Here is a 21,474-nt window from a genome sequence, read left to right as displayed (position 1 = left end):
TTGATACCTCTGACATTGCAGTTCTGCTCTTCATTTCGCCCTGTCAGTTTATGTAAGCCACTGTCGTTACTTTGTCCGACTGTACTTGAATGGCCCGATTTCTCAGAAGATGGGTCGCTTGGAGAAGACCGTTGTAGACGGCTCTTAGTTCCAGAATGTTATTCGACAGGCCGGCTTCCAGACTTGACCACCTTCCTTGGAAGGTTTCCCCTTGAGTGACTGCGCCCCAGCCCCGGAGACTTGCATCCGTGGTTAGAAGGATCCAGTCCTGAATCCCGAACCTGCGGCCCTCCAGAAGGTGAGGTAATTGCAGCCACCAGAGGAGGGAAATCCTGTCCTTTGGCGACAGACGTATTCTCTGGTGTATGTGAAGATGGGATCCAAACCATTTGTCCAGGAGATCCAGTTGGAATGACAGAACATGAAACCTCCCGTTCTGCAGCGCCTCGTAAGAGGCCACCATCTTCCCCAGAAGGCCAATGCACTGATGAATCGACACCCAGGCTGGCTTCAGGACATCCCGGACCATTGTTTGAATCACCAAAGCTTTGTCCTCTGGAAGGAACACCCTCTGCACCTCCGTGTCGAGGATCAGTCCCAGAAAGGACAACCTCCTGGTTGGTTCCAAATGTGATTTTGGAAGATTCAGGATCCAACCATGTTCCCTGAGAAGCTGGGTCGTCAGAGCTATGGACCGAACAGCTTTTCCTTGGACGCTGCCTTTATCAGCAGATCGTCCAGATATGGAATTATGGTCACCACTGTCTGCGGAGGAGAACCATCATTTCCGCCATCATCTTGATGAAAACCCTCGGTGCTGTGAAAATGACTGTCCAACAGTGCGAATCGTAGATCAGCTTGATGCGGCAGCTAAATCGGAATGTGGAGGTACACATCATTGATATCCAGGGATACCAGGAATTCCCCCTCCTCCACACCCGATATCACTGCACTTAGGGACTCCATTTTGAGCTTGAACTCCCTCAGAAAGGGGTTTAGTGATTTTAAGTTCAGAATGGGCCTGACCGAACCATCCGGTTTCGGTACCACGAAAAGGTTCGAATAGTGACCCGTATTTTGCATTTGTGGAGGGACTGGTACAATGACCTGTGCCTCCACCAACTTCTGGATGGCTCCCTGTAGGGTAGCCCTGTCTGCTGGCAAAGCTGGCAAGCCCGATTTAAAGAACCAATGAGAAGGGAGATCTTGAAATTCCAGCCGGTACCCCTGGGACACAATATCTAGTACCCAGGGGTCCAGGCCGGATGACATCCAGATGTGACTGAAATGTCTGAGTGTCGGCCCTACCTCCAGGCCGCGCAGTCCACCGTCATGCAGAAGACTTTGGCGTACCTGAAGCAGGCTTCTGTTCCTGGGAACCCGCTGCAGCAGGTTTCTTGGATTTTGGTCGGCCACCTCTAAAGAAGGTGTTGGACGGTTTGGCCTTTCTCAGTTTAGTAACCCGAAAGGACAGTGATGCAGGTGAAGAAAAAGGTTTCTTCATAGCAGGAGCTGCTGAGGGAAGAAAAACGAGATTTATGTTAAGAACTTACCGTTGTTAAATCTCTTTCTGCGAGGTATACTGGGCTCCACAAGGATTAACATCGGGGGTGTAGAGTAGGATCTAGATCCGAGGCACCAACAGGCTCAAAGCTTTTGACTGTTCCCAAGATGCACAGCGCCGCCTCCTCTATAACCCCGCCTCCGTGCACAGGAGCTCAATTTCCTTAACCAGCCCAATACAGTAGCAGGTACCAGAGACGACAAACGCTTGTAGACAATTACACCACACACTCACCACAGGAGAGGGTGTCAGCAGCTATGCCAATACCAACCCAAAGAAGCTAAGTGCGTCAGGGTGGGCACCTTGTGGAGCCCAGTGAACCTTGCAGAAAGATTTAACAACGGTAAGTTCTTACCATAAATCTCGTTTTCTGCAGCGGGGTACACTGGGCTCCACAAGGATTAACAGCGGGGATGTCCTAAAACAGTTCCTTATGGGAGGGGACGCACTGTAGAGGGCACAAGAACCCGGCGTCCAAAGGAAGCATCCTGGGAGGCGGAGGTATCGAAGGCATAGAACCTCATAAAACGTGTTCCCTGAGGACCACATAGCCTTGCGCAATTGTTCAAGGGTCGCACCATGGTGGGCCACCCAAGAAGGTACAACCGACCAAGTAGAATGGGCTTTAATGGTAGCAGGGACCGGACGGCCAGACTGTACATAAGCATGTGCAATCACCGTTCTAATCCATCTGGCCAGAGTCTGCTTGGAAGCAGGCCAGCCACGTTTGTGCAAACCAAACAGTACAAAAAGAGAATCAGATTTCCTAATGGAGGCAGTTCTCTTCACATAGATACGGAGAGCACGTACCACATCCAAAGACCACTCTTTGGTAGACAACTCAGGAGAATTAAAGGCCGGAACCACAATCTCCTGGTTAAAGGTGGAAGGAATACACCACCTTAGGTAAATAACCTGGCCGCGTTCTAAGAACCGTACGGTCACAGTGAAAAATCAAATAGGGAGACTTACAGGATAAGGCACCCAAGTCCGAGACCCTACTAGCTGAAGCAAGAATAGGACCTTAAGGGAAAGCCACTTAAAGTCAGCAGATGCAAGAGGTTCGAATGGAGACTCTTGTAAGGCCTCCAAAACTACCGACAAGTCCCAAGGGGCCACAGGTGGCACATAAGGAGGCTGGATCCGCAACACACCCTGAGTGAATGCTTAGACATCAGGTAGGGTAGCAATTTTTCTCTGAAACCAAACGGTCAAGGCAAAAATGTGAACCTTGAGGGAGGCCAGACGCGGGCCTAAGTCCAGGCCCTGTTGTAGAAAGGCCAATAGTTTGGCCGTACTAAACTGGAAAACGTCATGATTGTGAGACGCACACCAAGTAAAGTAAGCATTCCAGACCTTATGGTAGATCAGAGCAGAAGCCGGCTTACGGGCTTCAACATAGTTTGAACGACCGCCTCAGAAAAACCCCAGGCCCACAGGACGGAAGCTTCAAGAGCCATGCCGTCAAAGCCAGACGGGCCAAATCCTGGTAAACACAAGGGCCCTGAACGAGGAGGTCTGGTCGTTGTGGAAGTAGAAGGGACCGATCCCACGAGAGACCCAGTAGATCGGAGAACCAGTGCCGTCTGGGCCACGCTGGAGCGACCAAAAGCAGTTTACCTCCTCCTTGCTTGAACTTCCGTATTACTCTGGGCAGGAGCGACACCGGAGGGAACACATACGAAAGCTGAAAGTTCCATGGAATTGCCAGAGCGTCCATGAACGCAGCTTGTGGATCCCTTGTCCTTGCTCCGAAGACAGGAACCTTGTGATTGTGTCGAGACGCCATCAGATCCACATCTGGAAGACCCCACGTGTCCACGAGAAGTTGAAACACCTCCGGATGGAGGCTCTACTCTCCGGCGTGTACGTCCTGATGACTGAGATAGTCCGCTTCCCAGTTCAGAATGCCCGGAATAAACACTGCGGATATGGCTGGCAGATGGCGCTCCGCCCACTGAAGAATCCGTGATACTTCCCTCATTGCCAATGCGGCTTCGAGTGCCGCCTTGATGATTTATGTACGCCACCATGGTGGCGTTGTCCGACTGTACTTGAACAGGTCTGTTCTGCATTAGATGCTGGGCCATTGTCAACGCATTGAACACTGCCCGCAGTTCCAGAATATTTATTGGGAGCAGAGACTCCTCCTTGGTCCACCGACCCTGAAGAGAGCGTTGGTCCATCACCGCGCCCCAACCTCTCAGACTGGCATCCGTCGTTAGAAGGACCCAGTTGGATATCCAGAAGGGACAGCCCCTGCTCAATCGTTGCTCCTGAAGCCACCAGCTCAGGGACAGGCGGACCTCCGGAGACAAGGAGATCATGTGAGATCTGATCCAGTGAGGCAGGCCGTCCCACTTGGTCAGAATTAACTTCTACAGAGGTCGAGAGTGGAATTGAGCATACTCCACCATGTCGAAAACCTACACCATGAGACCTAGCACTTGCATTGCCGAATGTATCGACACTTGCAGACAAGATAGTAAGCATCGAATTCTGTCCTGAAGCTTCAGGACTTTCTCCTGAGAAGAGTAACAACAGTTTGTTGCGAGTGTTCAATAACACTCCCAGATGTAACATGCTCTGGGCAGGAACCTGGGAGGATTACATCCAGTTGATCAGCCACCCGTGGGCCTTCATGCACTGGACCGTCAGATCGAGATGACACAGGAAAAGTTCTGGGGAATTCATCAGGGTCAATAAATCGTCCAAGTACGGTAGGATCCTGACCCCTTGACGGCGGAGTGTAGCTGTCATGACCGCCATAACTTTGGTGAAAACTCGGGGAGCCGTTGTCAAACCAAAGGGTAACGCCCGAAATTGGAAATGAAGGTTGCCCACCGCAAACCTCAAGTACTGCTGATGAGATACCGCAATAGGAATATGCAGGTAGGCATCCTGTATGTCCAGGGAAACCATATAGTCCCCAGGCTCCAAGGCCAGAACAATAGATCACAGAGTTTCCATACGAAACTTGGAGACCCGCACATGCTTGTTCAAGGACTTCAGATTGAGAATGGGCCGCGAGGACCCGTTCAGTTTCGGGACTAGGAACAGCGGTGAATAGTACCCCTTGCCCCTCTGAGCCAGAGGCACCTGTACTACCACTCCTGTGGTCAGGCGGGAATGTACCACCGAGTGCAAAGTGTTTGCTTTTGCCGGATACAGAGGCACATCTGTCAGGCAAAATCGATGAGGGGGACGATTCTTGAAGGGTATGGCGCAACCTCGAGCGACGACTTCCCTCACCCAGGTATCAGAAGTGGTCTTCAACCATTCCTGGGCAAAACCTAGAAGTCGGCCCCCCACCCTGGGATCCCCCAGAGGGAGGCCCGCCCCGTCATGCGGCAGGCTTGTTCGTTTTGGAAGCTGGCTTACAGGCGGCCCAGGCACGCTTCGGTCTGGGCTTGGCAGGTCTGGAAGCACAAGCTTGCTTTGGGTACGCCTGACCTTTTGCTTTTCCTGGAGGACGAAAGGGAAGAGGGAAAGTACTTTTAGCCTTCTGTGCGGAAGGAGCCGTACTAGGTAGGCAAGCTGTTTTAGCAGTAGCCAGATCAGCCACAATCTTACTGAGGTCTTCTCCAAAGAGAATATCTCCCTTGAAAGGAAACACCTCCAGGGTTTTCTTGGAATCCATATCCACCGACCAGGATCTCAACCAAAGGATACGTCTGGCCAAGACGGACGTAGTAGCAGCCTTGGCCGCGAGCACCCCGGCATCGAAGGCCACCTCCTTAAGGTACAGAGAAGCCGTGGTAATATACGAGAGACATTGTCGAGCATGCTTAGATGCGTTGGAAGGCAGTTCCGCTTCACGCTCCTGAGCTCACGCCTCAACAGCTTCAGCATCCCATGTTGCTGCAATGGTTGGCCTATGCACAGCCCTCGTTAGGGTATAAAATCGCTTTTAAACAACCCTCCACACGTCTGTCGGTTCCTTCAGAGAGGTGACGGTAGTTACTGGCAGAGGAAAAACCATACGCGCCTCATGTGAATCTACGGGCGGAGGAGTTTCTCAATTCTTACATATCTCCGCAGAGAGTGGATAGCGAGCTAACAGTCTCTTATTCGGTGTGAATTTTTCCCCCGGATTTTCCCAGGATTCCTGACGTATGTCAACCAGGTATTCAGAATGAGGTAAAACCTGTTTAACCACATTCTTACGTTTAAACCTATCCAGTTTCTTAGAGACAGCCTCAGGATTATCAGTCACCTGAAGAATGAGCCTAATTGCTTCAATCAAATCCGGGACATCCACCAATGACTTCCCTTCCCCATCAGAAACATCTGTGTCAGTGTCTGTGGGATCAGTATATGCACCATCCTCCTCAGAGGACGTGTCCGGGATAACAGTGGATTGGGAGGAGGTAATGGCCAGTTTAGAAGACGACTAAGTCTTAGGCGGGCGAAAGTGACACTTGGATTTAATCAATGACCAGTGGCACAGGTGGTCCCGCAGGGGGCGCCAATTTAGTTACAAGCGTGTTTAACAGTGTGGAAAATGTATCCCAAAGTGGGTCCTGTGATGCCCCCAGTGCTACAGACCCACTGGGAGGTAAGGAACCCCCTGAACGTGAACTCTCAGCCGCCATATTTTCCTCCAAAGCGTCTGTGGCATCACCAACATGCAATGTGGGAGAAGCCCCAGCTCCGTAGCCACGTGTAGCGGACATACTAGTGTGCACAATATCAGGCAACCCGGTACAAGTCTAAGCAGCCGATATACCTAGCAAGAACCCCCAGTGAGAGCTATGACAGCACAGACCGTGAGTTCTAGAGATATATAGTGTGACTATAGATCACAAGTAAAAATACACCGTAAGTACACCTTGTGAGACCAATCCTATATTAAACAGAAAAACCTGATACACTTAGCCCCCTCAGGTACAGTAATATAAGAGTAGCACGCTGAATGAAATACCCCAATAAGGCAGCCACGCAGCAGCTACATGCACACGCACATATATAGTCACAAACGTACCATGCAGAAATTATGTACCATAAAACTGCACTGGACTAGCAATACAAAGTAATACTCAGTATGGCTATATGTGTCAACAATAGATATATCACAGGGTGTTTGTACCACACAACCCTGAATGTATGCACTCTCTTAACGAACACTGTCCCAGTGACAGGTAGAATACTTAAATGTCCTGTAAGAAGCACAGCGCTGGCGATCAGAGGAGGATTTGCCTCAGCATTCCCAGGAACAGCTCAGCTGTCCGTGATGGCTGCTGACAGGGAGGGAAAGAGAAATGCAGCTCCAGGGCGGGAACATTTGCAGAAATGGCGTACTGGGGCTGGGGCCACAGGTCAGACCTGCTCCCCCTGCTGGCATCCCCACCGGGCGCTGCGGGCATTGAAAAGCAGGATTATTTACATTAAAAAAAAAAAAAAAAAAACACCAGACCTGTGCCCTGTTATTGTCCATGGTGGCTAGTGGAGCGGCTGCCCAATAACAGTGTCCACACCAGCGCGCGTGGCCCAACTTCCACGGCCACGCTGGATTGTGGTAAAGTGTGGCCAAAGAGACCCTCTACCTCCCCCGTTCCTGCGGCCCCACGATCCGGGAGGACAGCGGTGTGTGTGTGACTGACGTTTGGAAGGAACCGGAGCCTCCGCTGCAGTGACCCGGCAACCAGGGTGCAGGAGTATATATAGCGCCGCTGGGGGTGATGAAGCTGCAGTCAGAAAAGTCTATGAGACTTTACATGCTGCAGCCCTGAAGTCTTGTTAGACGAATTCTTCTGTCTTTTCTTCAAAAAAAGCTATCAATAGGCTGCCTAAGGCAGCCCTCCTGTTAAGTGCCTGCTTACTGCATGGCACCAACTTACAAACTGAGCTCCTGTGCACGGAGGCGGGGTTATAGAGGAGGCGGCGCAGTGCATCTTAGGAATAGTCAAAAGCTTTGAGCCTGTTGGTGCCTCGGATCAAGATCCTACTCTACACCCCCAATGTTAATCCTTGTGGAGCCCAGTGTACCCCGCAGCAGAAAGGGGACTTACCCGCTGTAGCCGTGGAGATCCACGCACCCAACGCTTCCCCAAAAAGAGCCTGACCTGTGTAGGGTAGGGTCTCCACACCTCTGCTGGATTCCGCGTCGGCAGACCACTGGCGCAGCCACAGTCCTCGACGAGCTGAGACAGACATGGAAGAAATTCCTGCAGCCATTGAACCCAGGTCTTTCATGGATTCCACCATAAATCCTGCAGAATCCTGAATGTTACGTAAAAACAATTAACATCACTTATCCATTGTATCCAAATCCTCAAGTAATGTGCCTGACCGCTTTACTACAGCTTTGGAAATCCATGCACAGGCAATAGTAGGCCGTAGTATTGCCCCTGAAGCCGTGTATATGGATTTGAGCGTAGTATCAATTTTGCGATCAGCCGGTTCCTTTAAGGCGGTAGACCTTTTTCGAGAGTCTGGATACAGACTCGTCCTCTATGGGTGGGTTTTCCCATTTCTTTCTATCCTCCTTCGGGAAGGGGAAAGCAACCAGAACCTTTCTAGAAATCTGAATTTTTTTCTCTGGGTTTTCCCATGCTTTTTCAAAAATAGCATTCAATTCTTTGGATGCAGGGAAGGTTAGCGAGGTAATCAGTGAAGTAAGCCTCCTCAACCTGCTCAGGAGTTGTGTCAGCAATATTCAACACATGTCTAATAGCCTCTATCATCAATTGCACCCCTTTAGCAAGAGATGCGGCCCCCCTGAGTACATCCCCATCACCGTCTGCCGTGTTAGAGTCGGTATCAGTGTCTTCTTGCATAATCTGGGCAAGAGCACGTTTATGGGAACCTACAAAAGGGGGATCCTGTGGTAACAGAACCTGACCAAACTGCCATAGAATTCTATAAAACCTGAGTTGCAGATTCCTTCTGAGCAACCGTAGTAGAGATCTGATAAATCATAGTTTTGATTGAGGATAACTACTCAGGCTCCCTTGCTGGTATCTGTGCTACAACAGTGCAATCCTGATTACATGGGATGAGATCATCCTGGGAGGACATATCCTCTTCAGCATATGACAAAGTCCCTGGACATAGCTATCTGGAGACCCCAAACACTCCACACACATGCAGGGAAGGCTAAATAGAGTTTTCCCCCTGAGAATGGCAAGAGAGACACAGAGATTGGAGCCAACCCACACACAGCGCTGTTTAGATAAAGGACATCCCTTACCTGCGCCCACTGTGTACTGCAATAGTTACACAGAACTAATTCACCGCCTCCTCCCCTCTCCCCCCTTCTACAACCCCCTGGTACCGCACAGGATAGCTGGAGTTGCTTGGAGGGACAGCTCTGTCAGCGTCTGTGTACAGGAACTACAGGCAGGAAAATGGCGCTGAAAGCTGCTGGGTCCGCTCTGAGGAGAAGCTTCGCCCCTTGAAGATGGCGCGTCTTCCCGCACAAATTCTTTATACTGGCCTGAGGATTCCGTCGCTAGGTGGGGGATTCCGTCCCCTGTGAGCGTCTGAGTACGGAGGATTCTGACGCTAGCCTGGGGATTCAGTCTCTGGTTAGCGTCTGTGACCAGTGTAGGGTATTAAGATGCTGGCTCAGGACGCCCCTCATAGCGCCAACACTGTGTGCCGCTGAGCCTTCCCGGAGCGCAGCCTCTCAAAACTGCGCTCCTACCCTTGTGCCGCCATATCTGGCCATCTTCTGATCTTCTGGCTCTGTAAGGGGGTGGCGGCATGCTGCCGGGGTGAGCGATCCCCTGTGGCAGGGAACGTTCAATCCCCTCAGGAGCTCAGTGTCGTGTCAGCGGAGATAGTGGCTCAGACCCCGCAGAGCGGACACTACTCCCCACCTTAGTCCCTCAAAGCAGGGAAGCTGTTGCCAGCAGCCTCCCTGTAAAATAATAAACTTTTACTAAAGAAGCTCTGGAGAGCTCCCCTAGCTGTGACCGGCTCCTCCGGGCACATTTTCTAAACCTAGTCTGGTAGGAGGGGCATAGAGGGAGGAGTCAGCCCACACTCTCAAACTCTTTAAGTGCCAATGGCTCCTAGTGGACCAGTCTATACCCCATGGTGCTAATGTGGACCCCAGCATTCTCTAGGACGTAAGAGAAATAATCAGCACAACACACACTATTATGATCAGAAGGAATATATTGTAACAGCTGCACAGTCTTTCATATACTTCCTCTTACAGGGATTTTTCTTCCCACCAGGTCTAGAGGTTACAATGTCTATGAAAACAGCTATTCACATATCTAACAACTCCCAATATCGGGAATTAAAAGAAAACGGAGGAACAGGAGGAGTTACACTACACAGACAAAGTGGGTGGTCTGGATCTTCTCCCTGTATCTATCTTGAGGGAAAAGGTTACTAACCCACAGTATGGCTGCTAAGGAGGACAGGAGAAGAAATAATGGACAGTAAATAAGGAAGCAAAATTAAGCAATATTACTCCAAAGGAGGAAGGTTATAGCTGGATCTTCTAAACTAAAGCTAAACTTTAAAAGTGACAACTCAACAACTAAAATAAATAGTTATAGATATTCATAGGGTGTCTAGGTCGACCCCATATGACATGCCTAAGGTCGACGGGGACAAAAGGTCAACATGTAAAAGGTAGACAGTGGGTAAGGCTGACCGGGTCAAAAATAAGATTTTAAACCTACCGGTAAATCTTTTTCTCGTAGTCCGTAGAGGATGCTGGGGACTCCGTAAGGACCATGGGGATAGACGGGCTCCGCAGCAGACATGGGCACTTTAAGAAAGACTTTAGGTATGGGTGTGCACTGGATCCTCCCTCTATGCCCCTCCTCCAGACCTCTGTTAGAGAAACTGTGCCCAGAGGAGACGGACAGTACGAGGAAAGGATTTTGTTAATCCAAGGGCAAGATTCATACCAGCCACACCAATCACAACGTATAACTTGTGATATACTAACCAGTTAACAGTATGAAAACAACATAGCATCAGTCCAAGACCGATGAAAACTATAACATAACCCTTATGTAAGCAAACTATATACAAGTCTTGCAGAAGTAGTCCGCACTTGGGACGGGCGCCCAGCATCCTCTACGGACTACGAGAAAAAGATTTACCAGTAGGTTAAAAATCTTATTTTCACTTACGTCCTAGAGGATGCTGGGGACTCCGTAAGGACCATGGGGATTATACCAAAGCTCCCAAACTGGCAGGAGAGTGCGGATGACTCTGCAGCACCGATTGAGCAAACAGGAGGTCCTCCTCAGCCAGGGTATCAAATTTGTAGAACTTTGCAAAGGTGTTTGAACCCGACCAAGTAGCAGCTCGGCACAGCTGTAGTGCCGAGACCCCTCGGGCAGCCGCCCAAGAAGAGCCCACCTTCCTCGTGGAATGGGCCTTGACCGATTTGGTAACGGCAATCCAGCCGTGGAATGAGCCTGCTGAATCGTGTTACAGATCCAGCGAGCAATAGTCTGCTTTGAAGCAGGTGCCCCAACCTTGTTGGCCGCATATAGGACAAATAGGTGCTTCTGTTTTCCTGACTCTAGCCGTTCTGGCCACGTAAATTTTCAAAGCCCTGACTACATCAAGGGACTCGGAATCCTCCAAGTCGCGCGTAGCCACAGGCACCACAATAGGTTGGTTCATATGAAAAGATGACGCCACCTTAGGCAAGAATTGAGGGCGGGTCCGCAATTCCGCTCTATCCATATGGACAACTAGATAGGGGCTTTTATGAGACAAAGCCGCCAATTCCGATACTCGCCTAGCCGAAGCCAAGGCTAACAACATGACCACTTTCCAAGTGAGATATTTCAACTCCACCGTTTTAAGTGGTTCAAACCAGTGTGACTTAAGGAAACTCAACACCACGTTAAGGTCCCAAGGTGCCACCGGAGGTACAAAAGGAGGTTGAATATGCAGCACTCCCTTTACAAAAGTCTGTACTTCTGGGAGAGAAGCCAATTCCTTTTGAAAGAAAATAGATAAGGCCGAAATCTGAACCTTAATGGAGCCTAATTTTAGGCCCAAATTTACTCCAGTTTGTAGGAAGTGAAGGAAACGGCCCAGATGGAATTCTTCCGGAGGAGCATTCCTGGCCTCACACCAAGCAACATATTTTCGCCATATACCGTGATAATGTTTAGCTGTCACGTCCTTCCTAGCCTTTATCAGAGTAGGAATGACCTCATCCGGAATGCCCTTTTCCTCTAGGATCCGGCGTTCAACCGCCATGCCGTCAAGCGCAGTCGCGGTAAGTCTTGGAACAGACAGGGCCCCTGTTGCAACAGGTCCTGTCGTAGAGGAAGAGGCCATGGATCTTCTGTGAGCATTTCCAGTAGATCCGGGTACCAGGTCCTTCGTGGCCAATCTGGAACAATGAGAATTGTCTGTACTCCTCTTTTCCTTATTATTCTCAACACCTTTGGGATGAGAGGAAGAGGAGGAAACACACAGACCGACTGGAACACCCACGGTGTCACTAGGGCGTCTACAGCTACCGCCTGAGGGTCTTTTGATCTGGCGCAATACCTCTGCAGCTTTTTGTTGAGGCGGGATGCCATCATGTCTATCTGGGGCAGTCCCCACTGACATGCAATCTGTGCGAAGACTTCCTGATGAAGTCCCCACTCTCCTGGATGCAGGTCGTGTCTGCTGAGAGTCTGCTTCCCAGTTGTCCACTCCCGAAATGAACACTGCTGACAGTGCGCTTACATGATTTTCTGCCCAGCGAAGAATCCTGACGGCTTCCGCCATTGCCACTCTGCTCCTTGTGCCGCCCTGGCAGTTTACATGAGCCACTGCGGTGATGTTGTCTGACTGGATCAGAACTGGTCGGTCGCGCAGTAAGGTCTCCGCTCGACGTAGGGCGTTGTATATGGCCCTCAGTTCCAGGATGTTGATGTGAAGACAAGTCTCTTGACTTGACCACACCTTGGAAGTTTATTCCCTGCGTGACTGCTCCCCAACCTCGGAGGCTCGCGTCCATGGTCACCAGGATCCAGACCTGTATGCCGAACCTGCGGCCCTCTAGAAGGTGAGCACTCTGCAGCCACCACAGGAGAGATACCCTGGCTCTGGGGGACAGGGTGATCAACCGATGCATTTGTAGATGTGACCCGGACCACTTGTCCAATAGGTCCCATTGGAAAGTCCTCGCATGGAACCTGCCGAAGGGAATGGCTTCGTATGATGCCACCATCTTTCCCAGGACTTGAGTGCAGTGGTGCACTGACACCTTTCTTGGCTTCAATAAGTTCCTGACTTGAGTCATGAGTTCCTGAACTTTTTCTATCGTAAGATAAACCTTTTTCTGGTCTGTATCCAGAATCAAGCCCAAGAAAGTCAGACGAGTCGTAGGAACCAACTGCGACTTCGGGATATTGAGAATCCAGCCGTGTTGCTGTAACACCTTCAGTGAAAGTGACACGCTGTTCAGTAACTGCTCTCTTGATCTCGCTTTTATGAGGGGATCGTTCAAGTAAGGGATAATTGTGACACCTTGCTTGCGCAGGAGCACCATCATTTCCGCCATTACCTTGGTGAAAATCCTCGGGGCCGCGGAAAGCCCAAACGGCAACGTCTGAAATTGGTAATGACAAACCTGTACCGCAAATCTCAGGTACGCCTGATGAGGTGGATAAATGGGAACATGAAGGTATGCATCCTTTATGTCCAGAGATACCATAAAATCCCCCCCTTCCAGGGTGGCGATCACCGCTCTGAGCGATTCCATCTTGAACTTGAACCTTTTCAAGTATAGGTTCAGGGATTTTAAATTTAAAATGGGTCTGACCGAACCGTCCGGTTTCGGGACCACAAATAGGGTTGAGTAATATCCCCTCCCTTGTTGAAGCAGGGGAACCTTGACCACCACCTGTTGAAGATACAATTTGTGAATTGCATTTAACACTATCTCCCTTTCCGGGGAAGAAGCTGGTAGGGCCGATTTGAAAAACCGGCGAGGAGGCACCTCTTCGAATTCCAGCTGTGAGTGAACCCAGATGTGGCTGAAAACTCGAAGACGTGCCCCCACTGGGGCGGACTCCTGTAGCGGAGCCCCAGCGTCATGCGGTGGATTTTGTAGAGGCCGGGGAGGACATCTGTTCCTGGGAACTAGCTGTGTTGTGCAGCTTTTTTCCTCTGCCCTTACCTCTGGCAAGAAAGGACGCAACTCGTACTTTCTTGTTTCTTTGTGATCGAAAGGACTGCATTTGATAATGTGGCGCTTTCTTAGGCTGTGAGGGAATATAAGGTAGAAAATTTGATTTACCAGCTGTAGCTGTGGAGACCAGGTCCGAGAGACCTTCCCCAAACAATTCCTCACCCTTGTAAGGTAAAACCTCCATATGCCTCTGAGTCGGCATCACCTGTCCATTACTGGGTCCATAGGACTCGTCTAGCAGAAATGGACATCGCGTTGATTCTAGAACCCAGTAGACTAATGTCTCTTTGAGAATCTCTCATATATAAGACGGCATCTTTTATATGCCCCAGGGTCAATAAAATGGTATCCTTATCTAGGGTCTCAATATCCGCTGATAAGGTATTTGTCCATGCTGCTACCGCGCTACAAACCCAGGCCGACGCAAGAGTCCGGGGAGCTTCCTCTCAGCGCTGTGCTGTGGAGAAAATGGCGCTGGTGAGTGCTGAGGGAGAAGCCCCGCCCCCTCGGCGGCTGGCTTCTGTCCCGCTCAAATATACTGAAAACTGGCGGGGGCTCATTATATATACAGTGCCCAACTGTATATATGTCTATTTTTGCCAGAAAGAGGTTTATATGCTGCTAAGGGCGCCCCCCCTGCGCCCTGCACCCTTACAGTGACTGCCGTGTGTGAGGTGTATGGGAGCAATGGCGCACAGCTTCACCGCTGTGCGTTACCTCAGTGAAGATCATGAAGTCTTCTGCCGCCTTTGAAGTCTTCTTTTCTTCTCATACTCACCCAGCTTCTATCTTCCGGCTCTGTGAGGAGGACGGCGGCGCGGCTCTGGGACGGACGGCGAGGGTGAGACCTGCGTACCGATCCCTCTGGAGCTAATGGTGTCCAGTAGCCTAAGAAGCAGAGCCTTGAAACTCACAGAAGTACGTCTGCTTCTCTCCCCTCAGTCCCTCGATGCAGGGAGTCTGTTGCCAGCAGGCTCCCTGAAAATAAAAAACCTAACAAATATACTTTCTGTCAGAAAGCTCAGGAGAGCTCTCTGAAAAGCACCCAGTCTCCACTGGGCACAGTATCAAACTGAGGTCTGTAGGAGGGGCATAGAGGGAGGAGCCAGTGCACACCCAGATCTAAAGTCTTTCTTAAAGTGCCCATGTCTCCTGCGGAGCCCGTCTATCCCCATGGTCCTTACGGAGTCCCCAGCATCCTCTAGGACGTAAGAGAAAGGTAAAAATAGAAATGGTCGACACAAGTTTAAGTTTTTTGTGGTGCTCGCCACAATCGTAAACCGCGAGAATAGTAAATTAAGCAAAGGTTGGGAAAATATGCAACCCCACCCCCCCAAAAAAAGGTGGGTGTCAACCATTGTCATGGTGACCTTTTGAACTAGTCAACCTTTTGTACCTATCTATCTAATACATGTCGACATTTCATCAAAAAGGCACCAAATCTGCAGTAAAATAAATCTAGATTTATAATATAATATACAATAAAGTGCTAAGGATACTTTAACCTACCCTTGGATAGGGAAGGCCACTTGTAGTGTTGAAAGCTGGAAGGAGTTTGTAGCCAAGCTCTTTGGCCATGTGTAACAGTTCATCATTGTACCACAACATCCACTCTCCTCTTTCTTTCAACATGATGGCAACGGAGTGTCCCCCAAGTAGACCACTGGCAATGTAAATAATTAACAAAAAAACCCCATAAAAAAACATTAAAAAATAAACAAATAAATAAACAGCGTCACAAAAAAAAGTAGGAGGTACACATAACAAATAATACTTACCCCAAAACTCGAATGTTTGTTTCAAATACAGAAACCACAATGTCATTATCTAAATTTACATCATTAATTACTTTTCTAACAGCATCTTCAAATTCCTGGCTTTTGTTAAGCACCTAAAAAAATAAAATGGTAACATCATAATTACAATACAGAAAGCAAAGATAATTACCATATTTTTCATAGCATGATAAAATTTACATTGGTAATTGTAACGTATGGGCCAAAAGACCCCATAACTTTGCATCAAACGCGTGAACACATTTTATGCAATGTATAGTGTTACCTTATCACAAAACACTGCTTTTTCAACTTCCAAACAAAACCTATCAGTAACCTTTTAACAGGCCGACACTACAGTTACAACAGATTTCATATCACCTAAAGCGTTGCTAGTTACAGATAACAGATTCCTGCAGGAAGGTAAATGATATCCAGGCAGTGAGAGTTCAAGGTATTACTTGTGAGAAGTTTTTTTACTTCCTGTTCTGGCAGAAATGCCTTCCTGCTACCTTTTTGTGCTCAATTTGTTTTTGTATTTATCCTGAATACAGCAAAGTTCCTGTTCAGCAATTGTCTCCAGCTGTCCGTGTTTACAAATAATATCAATTTACCAATGAGATTTCTGACAAGCAGCACCAGCTATTTAGTCAGTCATGCTGTAAGTATGCACTGCAAAGCAACCTGCACTGCTAATAAAGCATAATCACTCTGCTACCACTACCTACAACAAAGTAGACACTCCAGTATCCAGCTCCAAGCTCTCTACTTCCTAAAATTACAATATATTGGTTTTTAGGTTAAGAAGGACAGAGCAAGTTTGCAACTGGATGGATTCCTATTAACATAAGGAAGTGGGTAGGGTATATGACATGAGGACGATACTCCAATAGGCAGTTCTTTGTAGTGTTAGAATGTTAATGAGGTTAGTGATATACAGAACAAGAAACAGGAAGCAATCAAATATTTTTAAAAAGGAAAGGAGAAACACTGTGATACCCCTTTCAGACATAGGACCCGGGATTTCCACCTCTGAAAAATCCCGGGTTTTTGCCGGGACCCCCTTTCACACTAAACCTGAGACCTGGGAAATTCCCGGGTCGACCCCTTTCAGACATAAGCCTGGTCTGCCCTGGCAGCCAGGTCAGACCAGGCTACTCTAATGTCACGTTATATATATAGGGCAAACCTGTTGACCAGCCGGTGGCCCGGCATTTTAAAAACGCAGGCCACCCTCTTAGTTCCTTAAAATAAGATTTTACTTACCGATAAATCTATTTCTCGTAGTCCGTAGTGGATGCTGGGGACTCCGTCAGGACCATGGGGAATAGCGGCTCCGCAGGAGACAGGGCACAAAAGCAAGCTTTTAGGATCACATGGTGTGTACTGGCTCCTCCCCCTATGACCCTCCTCCAAGCCTCAGTTAGGTACTGTGCCCGGACGAGCGTACACAATAAGGAAGGATCTTGAATCCCGGGTAAGACCCAAACCAGCCACACCAATCACACCGTACAACTTGTGATCTGAACCCAGTTAACAGTATGATAACAATGAAGTAGCCTCTAAAAAAGATGGCTCACAACAATAATAACCCGATTTTTGTAACAATAACTATGTACAAATAATGCAGACAATCCGCACTTGGGATGGGCGCCCAGCATCCACTACGGACTACGAGAAATAGATTTATCGGTAAGTAAAATCTTATTTTCTCTAACGTCCTAGTGGATGCTGGGGACTCCGTCAGGACCATGGGGATTATACCAAAGCTCCCAAACGGGCGGGAGAGTGCGGGTGACTCTGCAGCACCGAATGAGAGAACTCCAGGTCCTCCTCAGCCAGGGTATCAAATTTGTAGAATTTTACAAACGTGTTCCCCCCTGACCACGTAGCTGCTCGGCAAAATTTTAAAGCCGAGACCCCCTCGGGCATCCGCCCAAGATGAGCCCACCTTCCTTGTGGAATGGGCATTGACAGATTTTGGCTGTGGCAGGCCTGCCACAGACTGTGCAGGCTGAATTGTACTACAAATCCAACGAGCAATAGTCTGCTTAGAAGCAGGAGCACCCATCTTTTGGGGTGCATACAATATAAACAGCAAGTCAGACTTTCTGACTCCAGCCGTCCTGGAAATATATATATATATATATATATATATATATATATATATATATATATATATATATATATATATTTTTAGGGCCCCGACAACGTCTAGCAACTTGGAGTCCTCCAAGTCCCTAGTAGCCGCAGGCACCACAATATGTTGTTTCAGGCGAAACGCTGACACCACCTTAGGAAGAAACTGGGGACGAGTCCGCAGTTCTGCCCTGTCCGAATGGAAAAACAAATATGAGCTTTTTTTTAAGACAAAGCCCCCAATTCTGACAATCGCCTGGCCGAGGCCAGGGCCACAACATGGTCCCTTTCCATGTGAGATATTTCAAATCCACAGATTTGATCGGTTCAAACCAATATGATTTGAGGAATCCCAACACTACGTTGAGATCCCACGGTGCCACTGGAGGCACACAAGGGGCTGTATATGCAATACTCCCTTGACAAACGTCTGGACTTCAGGAATTGAAGCCAATTTTTTTCTGGAAGAAAATCTACAGGGCCGAAACTTGAACCTTAATGGACCCCAATTTGAGGCTCATAGACACTCCTGTTTTCAGGAAGTGCAGAAATCGACCTAGTTGAAATTTTTTCGTGGGGCCTTCCTGGCCTCACCCACGCAACATATTTTCACCACATGTGGTGATAACGTTGTGCGGTCACCTCCTTCCTGGCTTTGACCAGGGTAGGTATGACCTCTTCCGGAATGCCTTTTCCCTTAGGATCCGGCGTTCAACCGCCATGCCGTCAAACGCAGTCGCGGTAAGTCTTGGAACAGACAAGGTCCCTGCTGGAGCAGGTCCTTTCTTAGAGGCAGATGCCACGGTTCCTCTTGGAACAGACATGGTTCTTGCTGAAAGCAAATCCCATCTTAGCTCCCGAGGCTATTAGTCCTCTGTGAGCATCTCTTGAAGTTCCGGGTACCAAGTCCCTCTTGGCCAATCCGGAGCCACGAGTATAGTTCTTACTCCTCTACGTCTTATAATTCTCAATACCTTGGTTATGAGAAGCAGAAGAGGGAACACATACACCGACTGTTACACCCACGGTGTTACCAGGACGTCCACAGCTATCGCCTGAAGGTCTCGTGACCTGGCGCAATACCTGTCCCGTTTTTTGTTCGGGCGGGACGCCATCATTTCCACCTTTGGTCTTTCCCAACGGTTCACAATCATGCGGAAAACTTCCCGATGAAGTTCCCACTCTCCCGGGTGGAGGTCGTGCCTGCTGAGGAAGTCTGCTTCCCAGTCGTCCACTCCCGGAATGAACACTGCTGACAGTGCTATCACATGATTTTCCGTCTAGCGAAAAATCCTTGCAGTTTTGACCACTGCCCTCCTGCTTCTTGTGCCGCCCTATCTGTTTACGTGGGCGACTGCCGTGATGTTATCCCACTGGATCAATACCGGCTGACCTTGAAGCAGAGGCCTTGCTAAGCTTATAGCATTACAAATTTGCTCTTAGCTCCAGTATATTTATGTGGAGAGAATTCTCCAGACTTGATCACACTCCCTGGAAATTTTTTCCCTGTGTGACTGCTCCCCAGCCTCTCAGGCTGGCCTCCGTGGATACCAGCATCCAATCCTGAATGCCGAATCTGCGGCCCTCTAGAAGATGAGCACTCTGTAATCACCACAGGAGAGACACCCTTGTCCTTGGATATAGGGTTATCCGCTGATGCATCTGAAGATGCGATCCGGACCATTTGTCCAGCAGATCCCACTGAAGAGTTCTTGTGTGAAATCTGCCGAATGGAAGCGCTTCGTAATAAGCCACCATTTTTTACCAGGACTCTTGTGCAATGATGCACTGACACTTTTCCTGGTTTTAGGAGGATCCCGATTAGCTCGGATAACTCCCTGGCTTTCTCCTCTGGGAGAAACACCCTTTTCCTGGACTGTGTCCAGAATCATCCCTAGGACCAGCAGACGTGTCGTCGGAACAACTGCGGTTTTGGAATATTTAGAATCCACCCGTGCTGTCGTAGAACTACTTGAGATAGTGCTACTCCGACCTCCAACTGTTCTCTGGACCTTGTTCTTATCAGGAGGTCGTCCATTTTCTTTGAAGACGAATCCTCATTTCGGTCATTACCTTGGTAAAGACCCGGGGTGCCTTGGACACTCCAACGGCATCGTCTGAAACTGATAGTGACAGTTCTGTACCACGAACCTGAGGTACCCTTGGTGAGAAAAGCAAATTTTGGGACATGGAGGTAAGCATCCCTGATGTCCCGGGACACCATATAGTCCCCTTGTTCCCAGTTCGCTATCACTGCTCTGAGTGACTCCATCTGGATTTGAACCCTTGTAAGTGTTCAAATTTTTCAGATTTAGAATCGGTCTCACCTAGCCTTCTGGCTTCAGTACCACCCTATAGTGTGGAACAATACCCCTTTCCTTGTTGTAGGAGGGGTAATTTTATTATCACCTGCTGGGAATACAGCTTGTGAATTGTTTTCAATACTGCCTCCCTGTCGGAGGGGGACATTGGTACAGCAGACTACAGGAACCTGCGAGGGGGAAAACGCCTCGACATTCCAATCTGTGCCCCTTTGATACTACTTGTAGGATCCAGGGGTCCTGTACGGTCCCAGCGTCATGCGGAGAACTTAGTAGAAGCGGTGGAGGGCTTCTGTTACTGGGAATGGGCTGCCTGCTGCAATCTTCTTCCCTTTCCTCTATCCCTGGGCAGATATCTTATAGGGACGAAAAGACTGAGGCTGAAAAGACGGTGTCTTTTTCTGCAGAGATGTGACTTAGGGTAAAAAACGGTGGATCTTCCAGCAGTTGCCGTGGCCACCAGGTCCCATGGACCGACCCCAAATAACTCCTCCCCTTTTATACGGCAATACATCTTTGTGCCGTTTGGAATCTGCATCCCCTGACCACTGTCGTGTCCATAAACATCTTCTTGCAGATATGGACATCGCATTTACTCTTGATGCCAGAGTGCAAATATCCCTCTGCGCATCTCGTATATATAGAAATGCATCCTTTAAATGCTCTATAGTCAATAAAATACTGTCCCTGTCAAGGGTATCAATATTTTTAGTCAGGGAATCCGACCAAGCCACCTCAGCTCTGCACATCCAGGCTGAGGCGATCGCTGGTCACAGTATAACACCAGCATGTGTGTGTATACTTTTTAGGATATTTTTCTGATAAGCATGTGAGCGCCTTATCCACCCTGAGGGGTGTTTCCCAATGCGCCTTAACTTCTGGCGGGAAAAGGTATACCGCCAATAATTTTCTATCGGGGGAAACCCACGCATCATCACACACTTCATTTAATTTATCTGATTCAGGAAAAACTACAAGTAGTTTTTTCACCTCACACATAATACCCTTCTTTGTGGTACTTGGAGTATCAGAAATATGTAACACCTCCTTCATTGCCCTTAACGTGTGGCCCTAAAGGAAAATACGTTTGTTTCTTCACCGTCGACACTGAAATCAGTGTCCGTGTCTGGGTCTATGTCGACCGACTGAGGTAAATGGGCGTTTTTACAAGCCCCTGACGGTGTCTGAGACGCCTGGACCGGTACTAATTTGTTCGCCGGCCGTCTCATGTCGTCAACCCACTTGCAGCGTGTTGACATTATCACGTAATTCCATAAGTAAGCCATCCATTCCGGTGTCGACTCCCTAGAGAGTGACATCACCATTACAGGCAATTTGCTCCGCCTCCTCACCAACATTTTCCTCATACATGTCGACACACACGTACCGACATACAGCACACACATAGGGAATGCTCTGATAGAGGACAGGACCCACTAGCCCTTTGGGGAGACAGAGGGAGAGTTTGCCAGCACACACCAAAATGCTATAATTATACAGGGACAACCCTTATATAAGTGTTCCTCCCATATAGCATTTAATATATATGTATAT

General features: G+C 48.8%; 1 protein-coding gene across 1 annotated transcript in view; it reads right to left on the bottom strand.

Annotated features, from left to right (window-relative positions):
- Nucleotides 1-21,474, bottom strand: part of EDEM3 (ER degradation enhancing alpha-mannosidase like protein 3) — a 217,098-nt gene that overhangs the window by 119,162 nt on the left and 76,462 nt on the right. The window contains exons 5-6 of the mRNA XM_063940205.1: nucleotides 15,464-15,576; nucleotides 15,195-15,348 (exon numbers count right to left, since the gene is read on the bottom strand). Coding sequence (XP_063796275.1) covers nucleotides 15,195-15,348; nucleotides 15,464-15,576 — 267 coding nt within the window. The remainder of the gene's footprint in view (nucleotides 1-15,194; nucleotides 15,349-15,463; nucleotides 15,577-21,474) is intronic.

Source organism: Pseudophryne corroboree, chromosome 9 (genome assembly GCF_028390025.1).
Source record: "Pseudophryne corroboree isolate aPseCor3 chromosome 9, aPseCor3.hap2, whole genome shotgun sequence".
NCBI classification, from domain to species: domain Eukaryota; kingdom Metazoa; phylum Chordata; class Amphibia; order Anura; family Myobatrachidae; genus Pseudophryne; species Pseudophryne corroboree.
The sequence above is the reverse complement of the archived record's forward strand: the minus strand, read 5'-3'. Positions and strand labels throughout refer to the sequence as shown.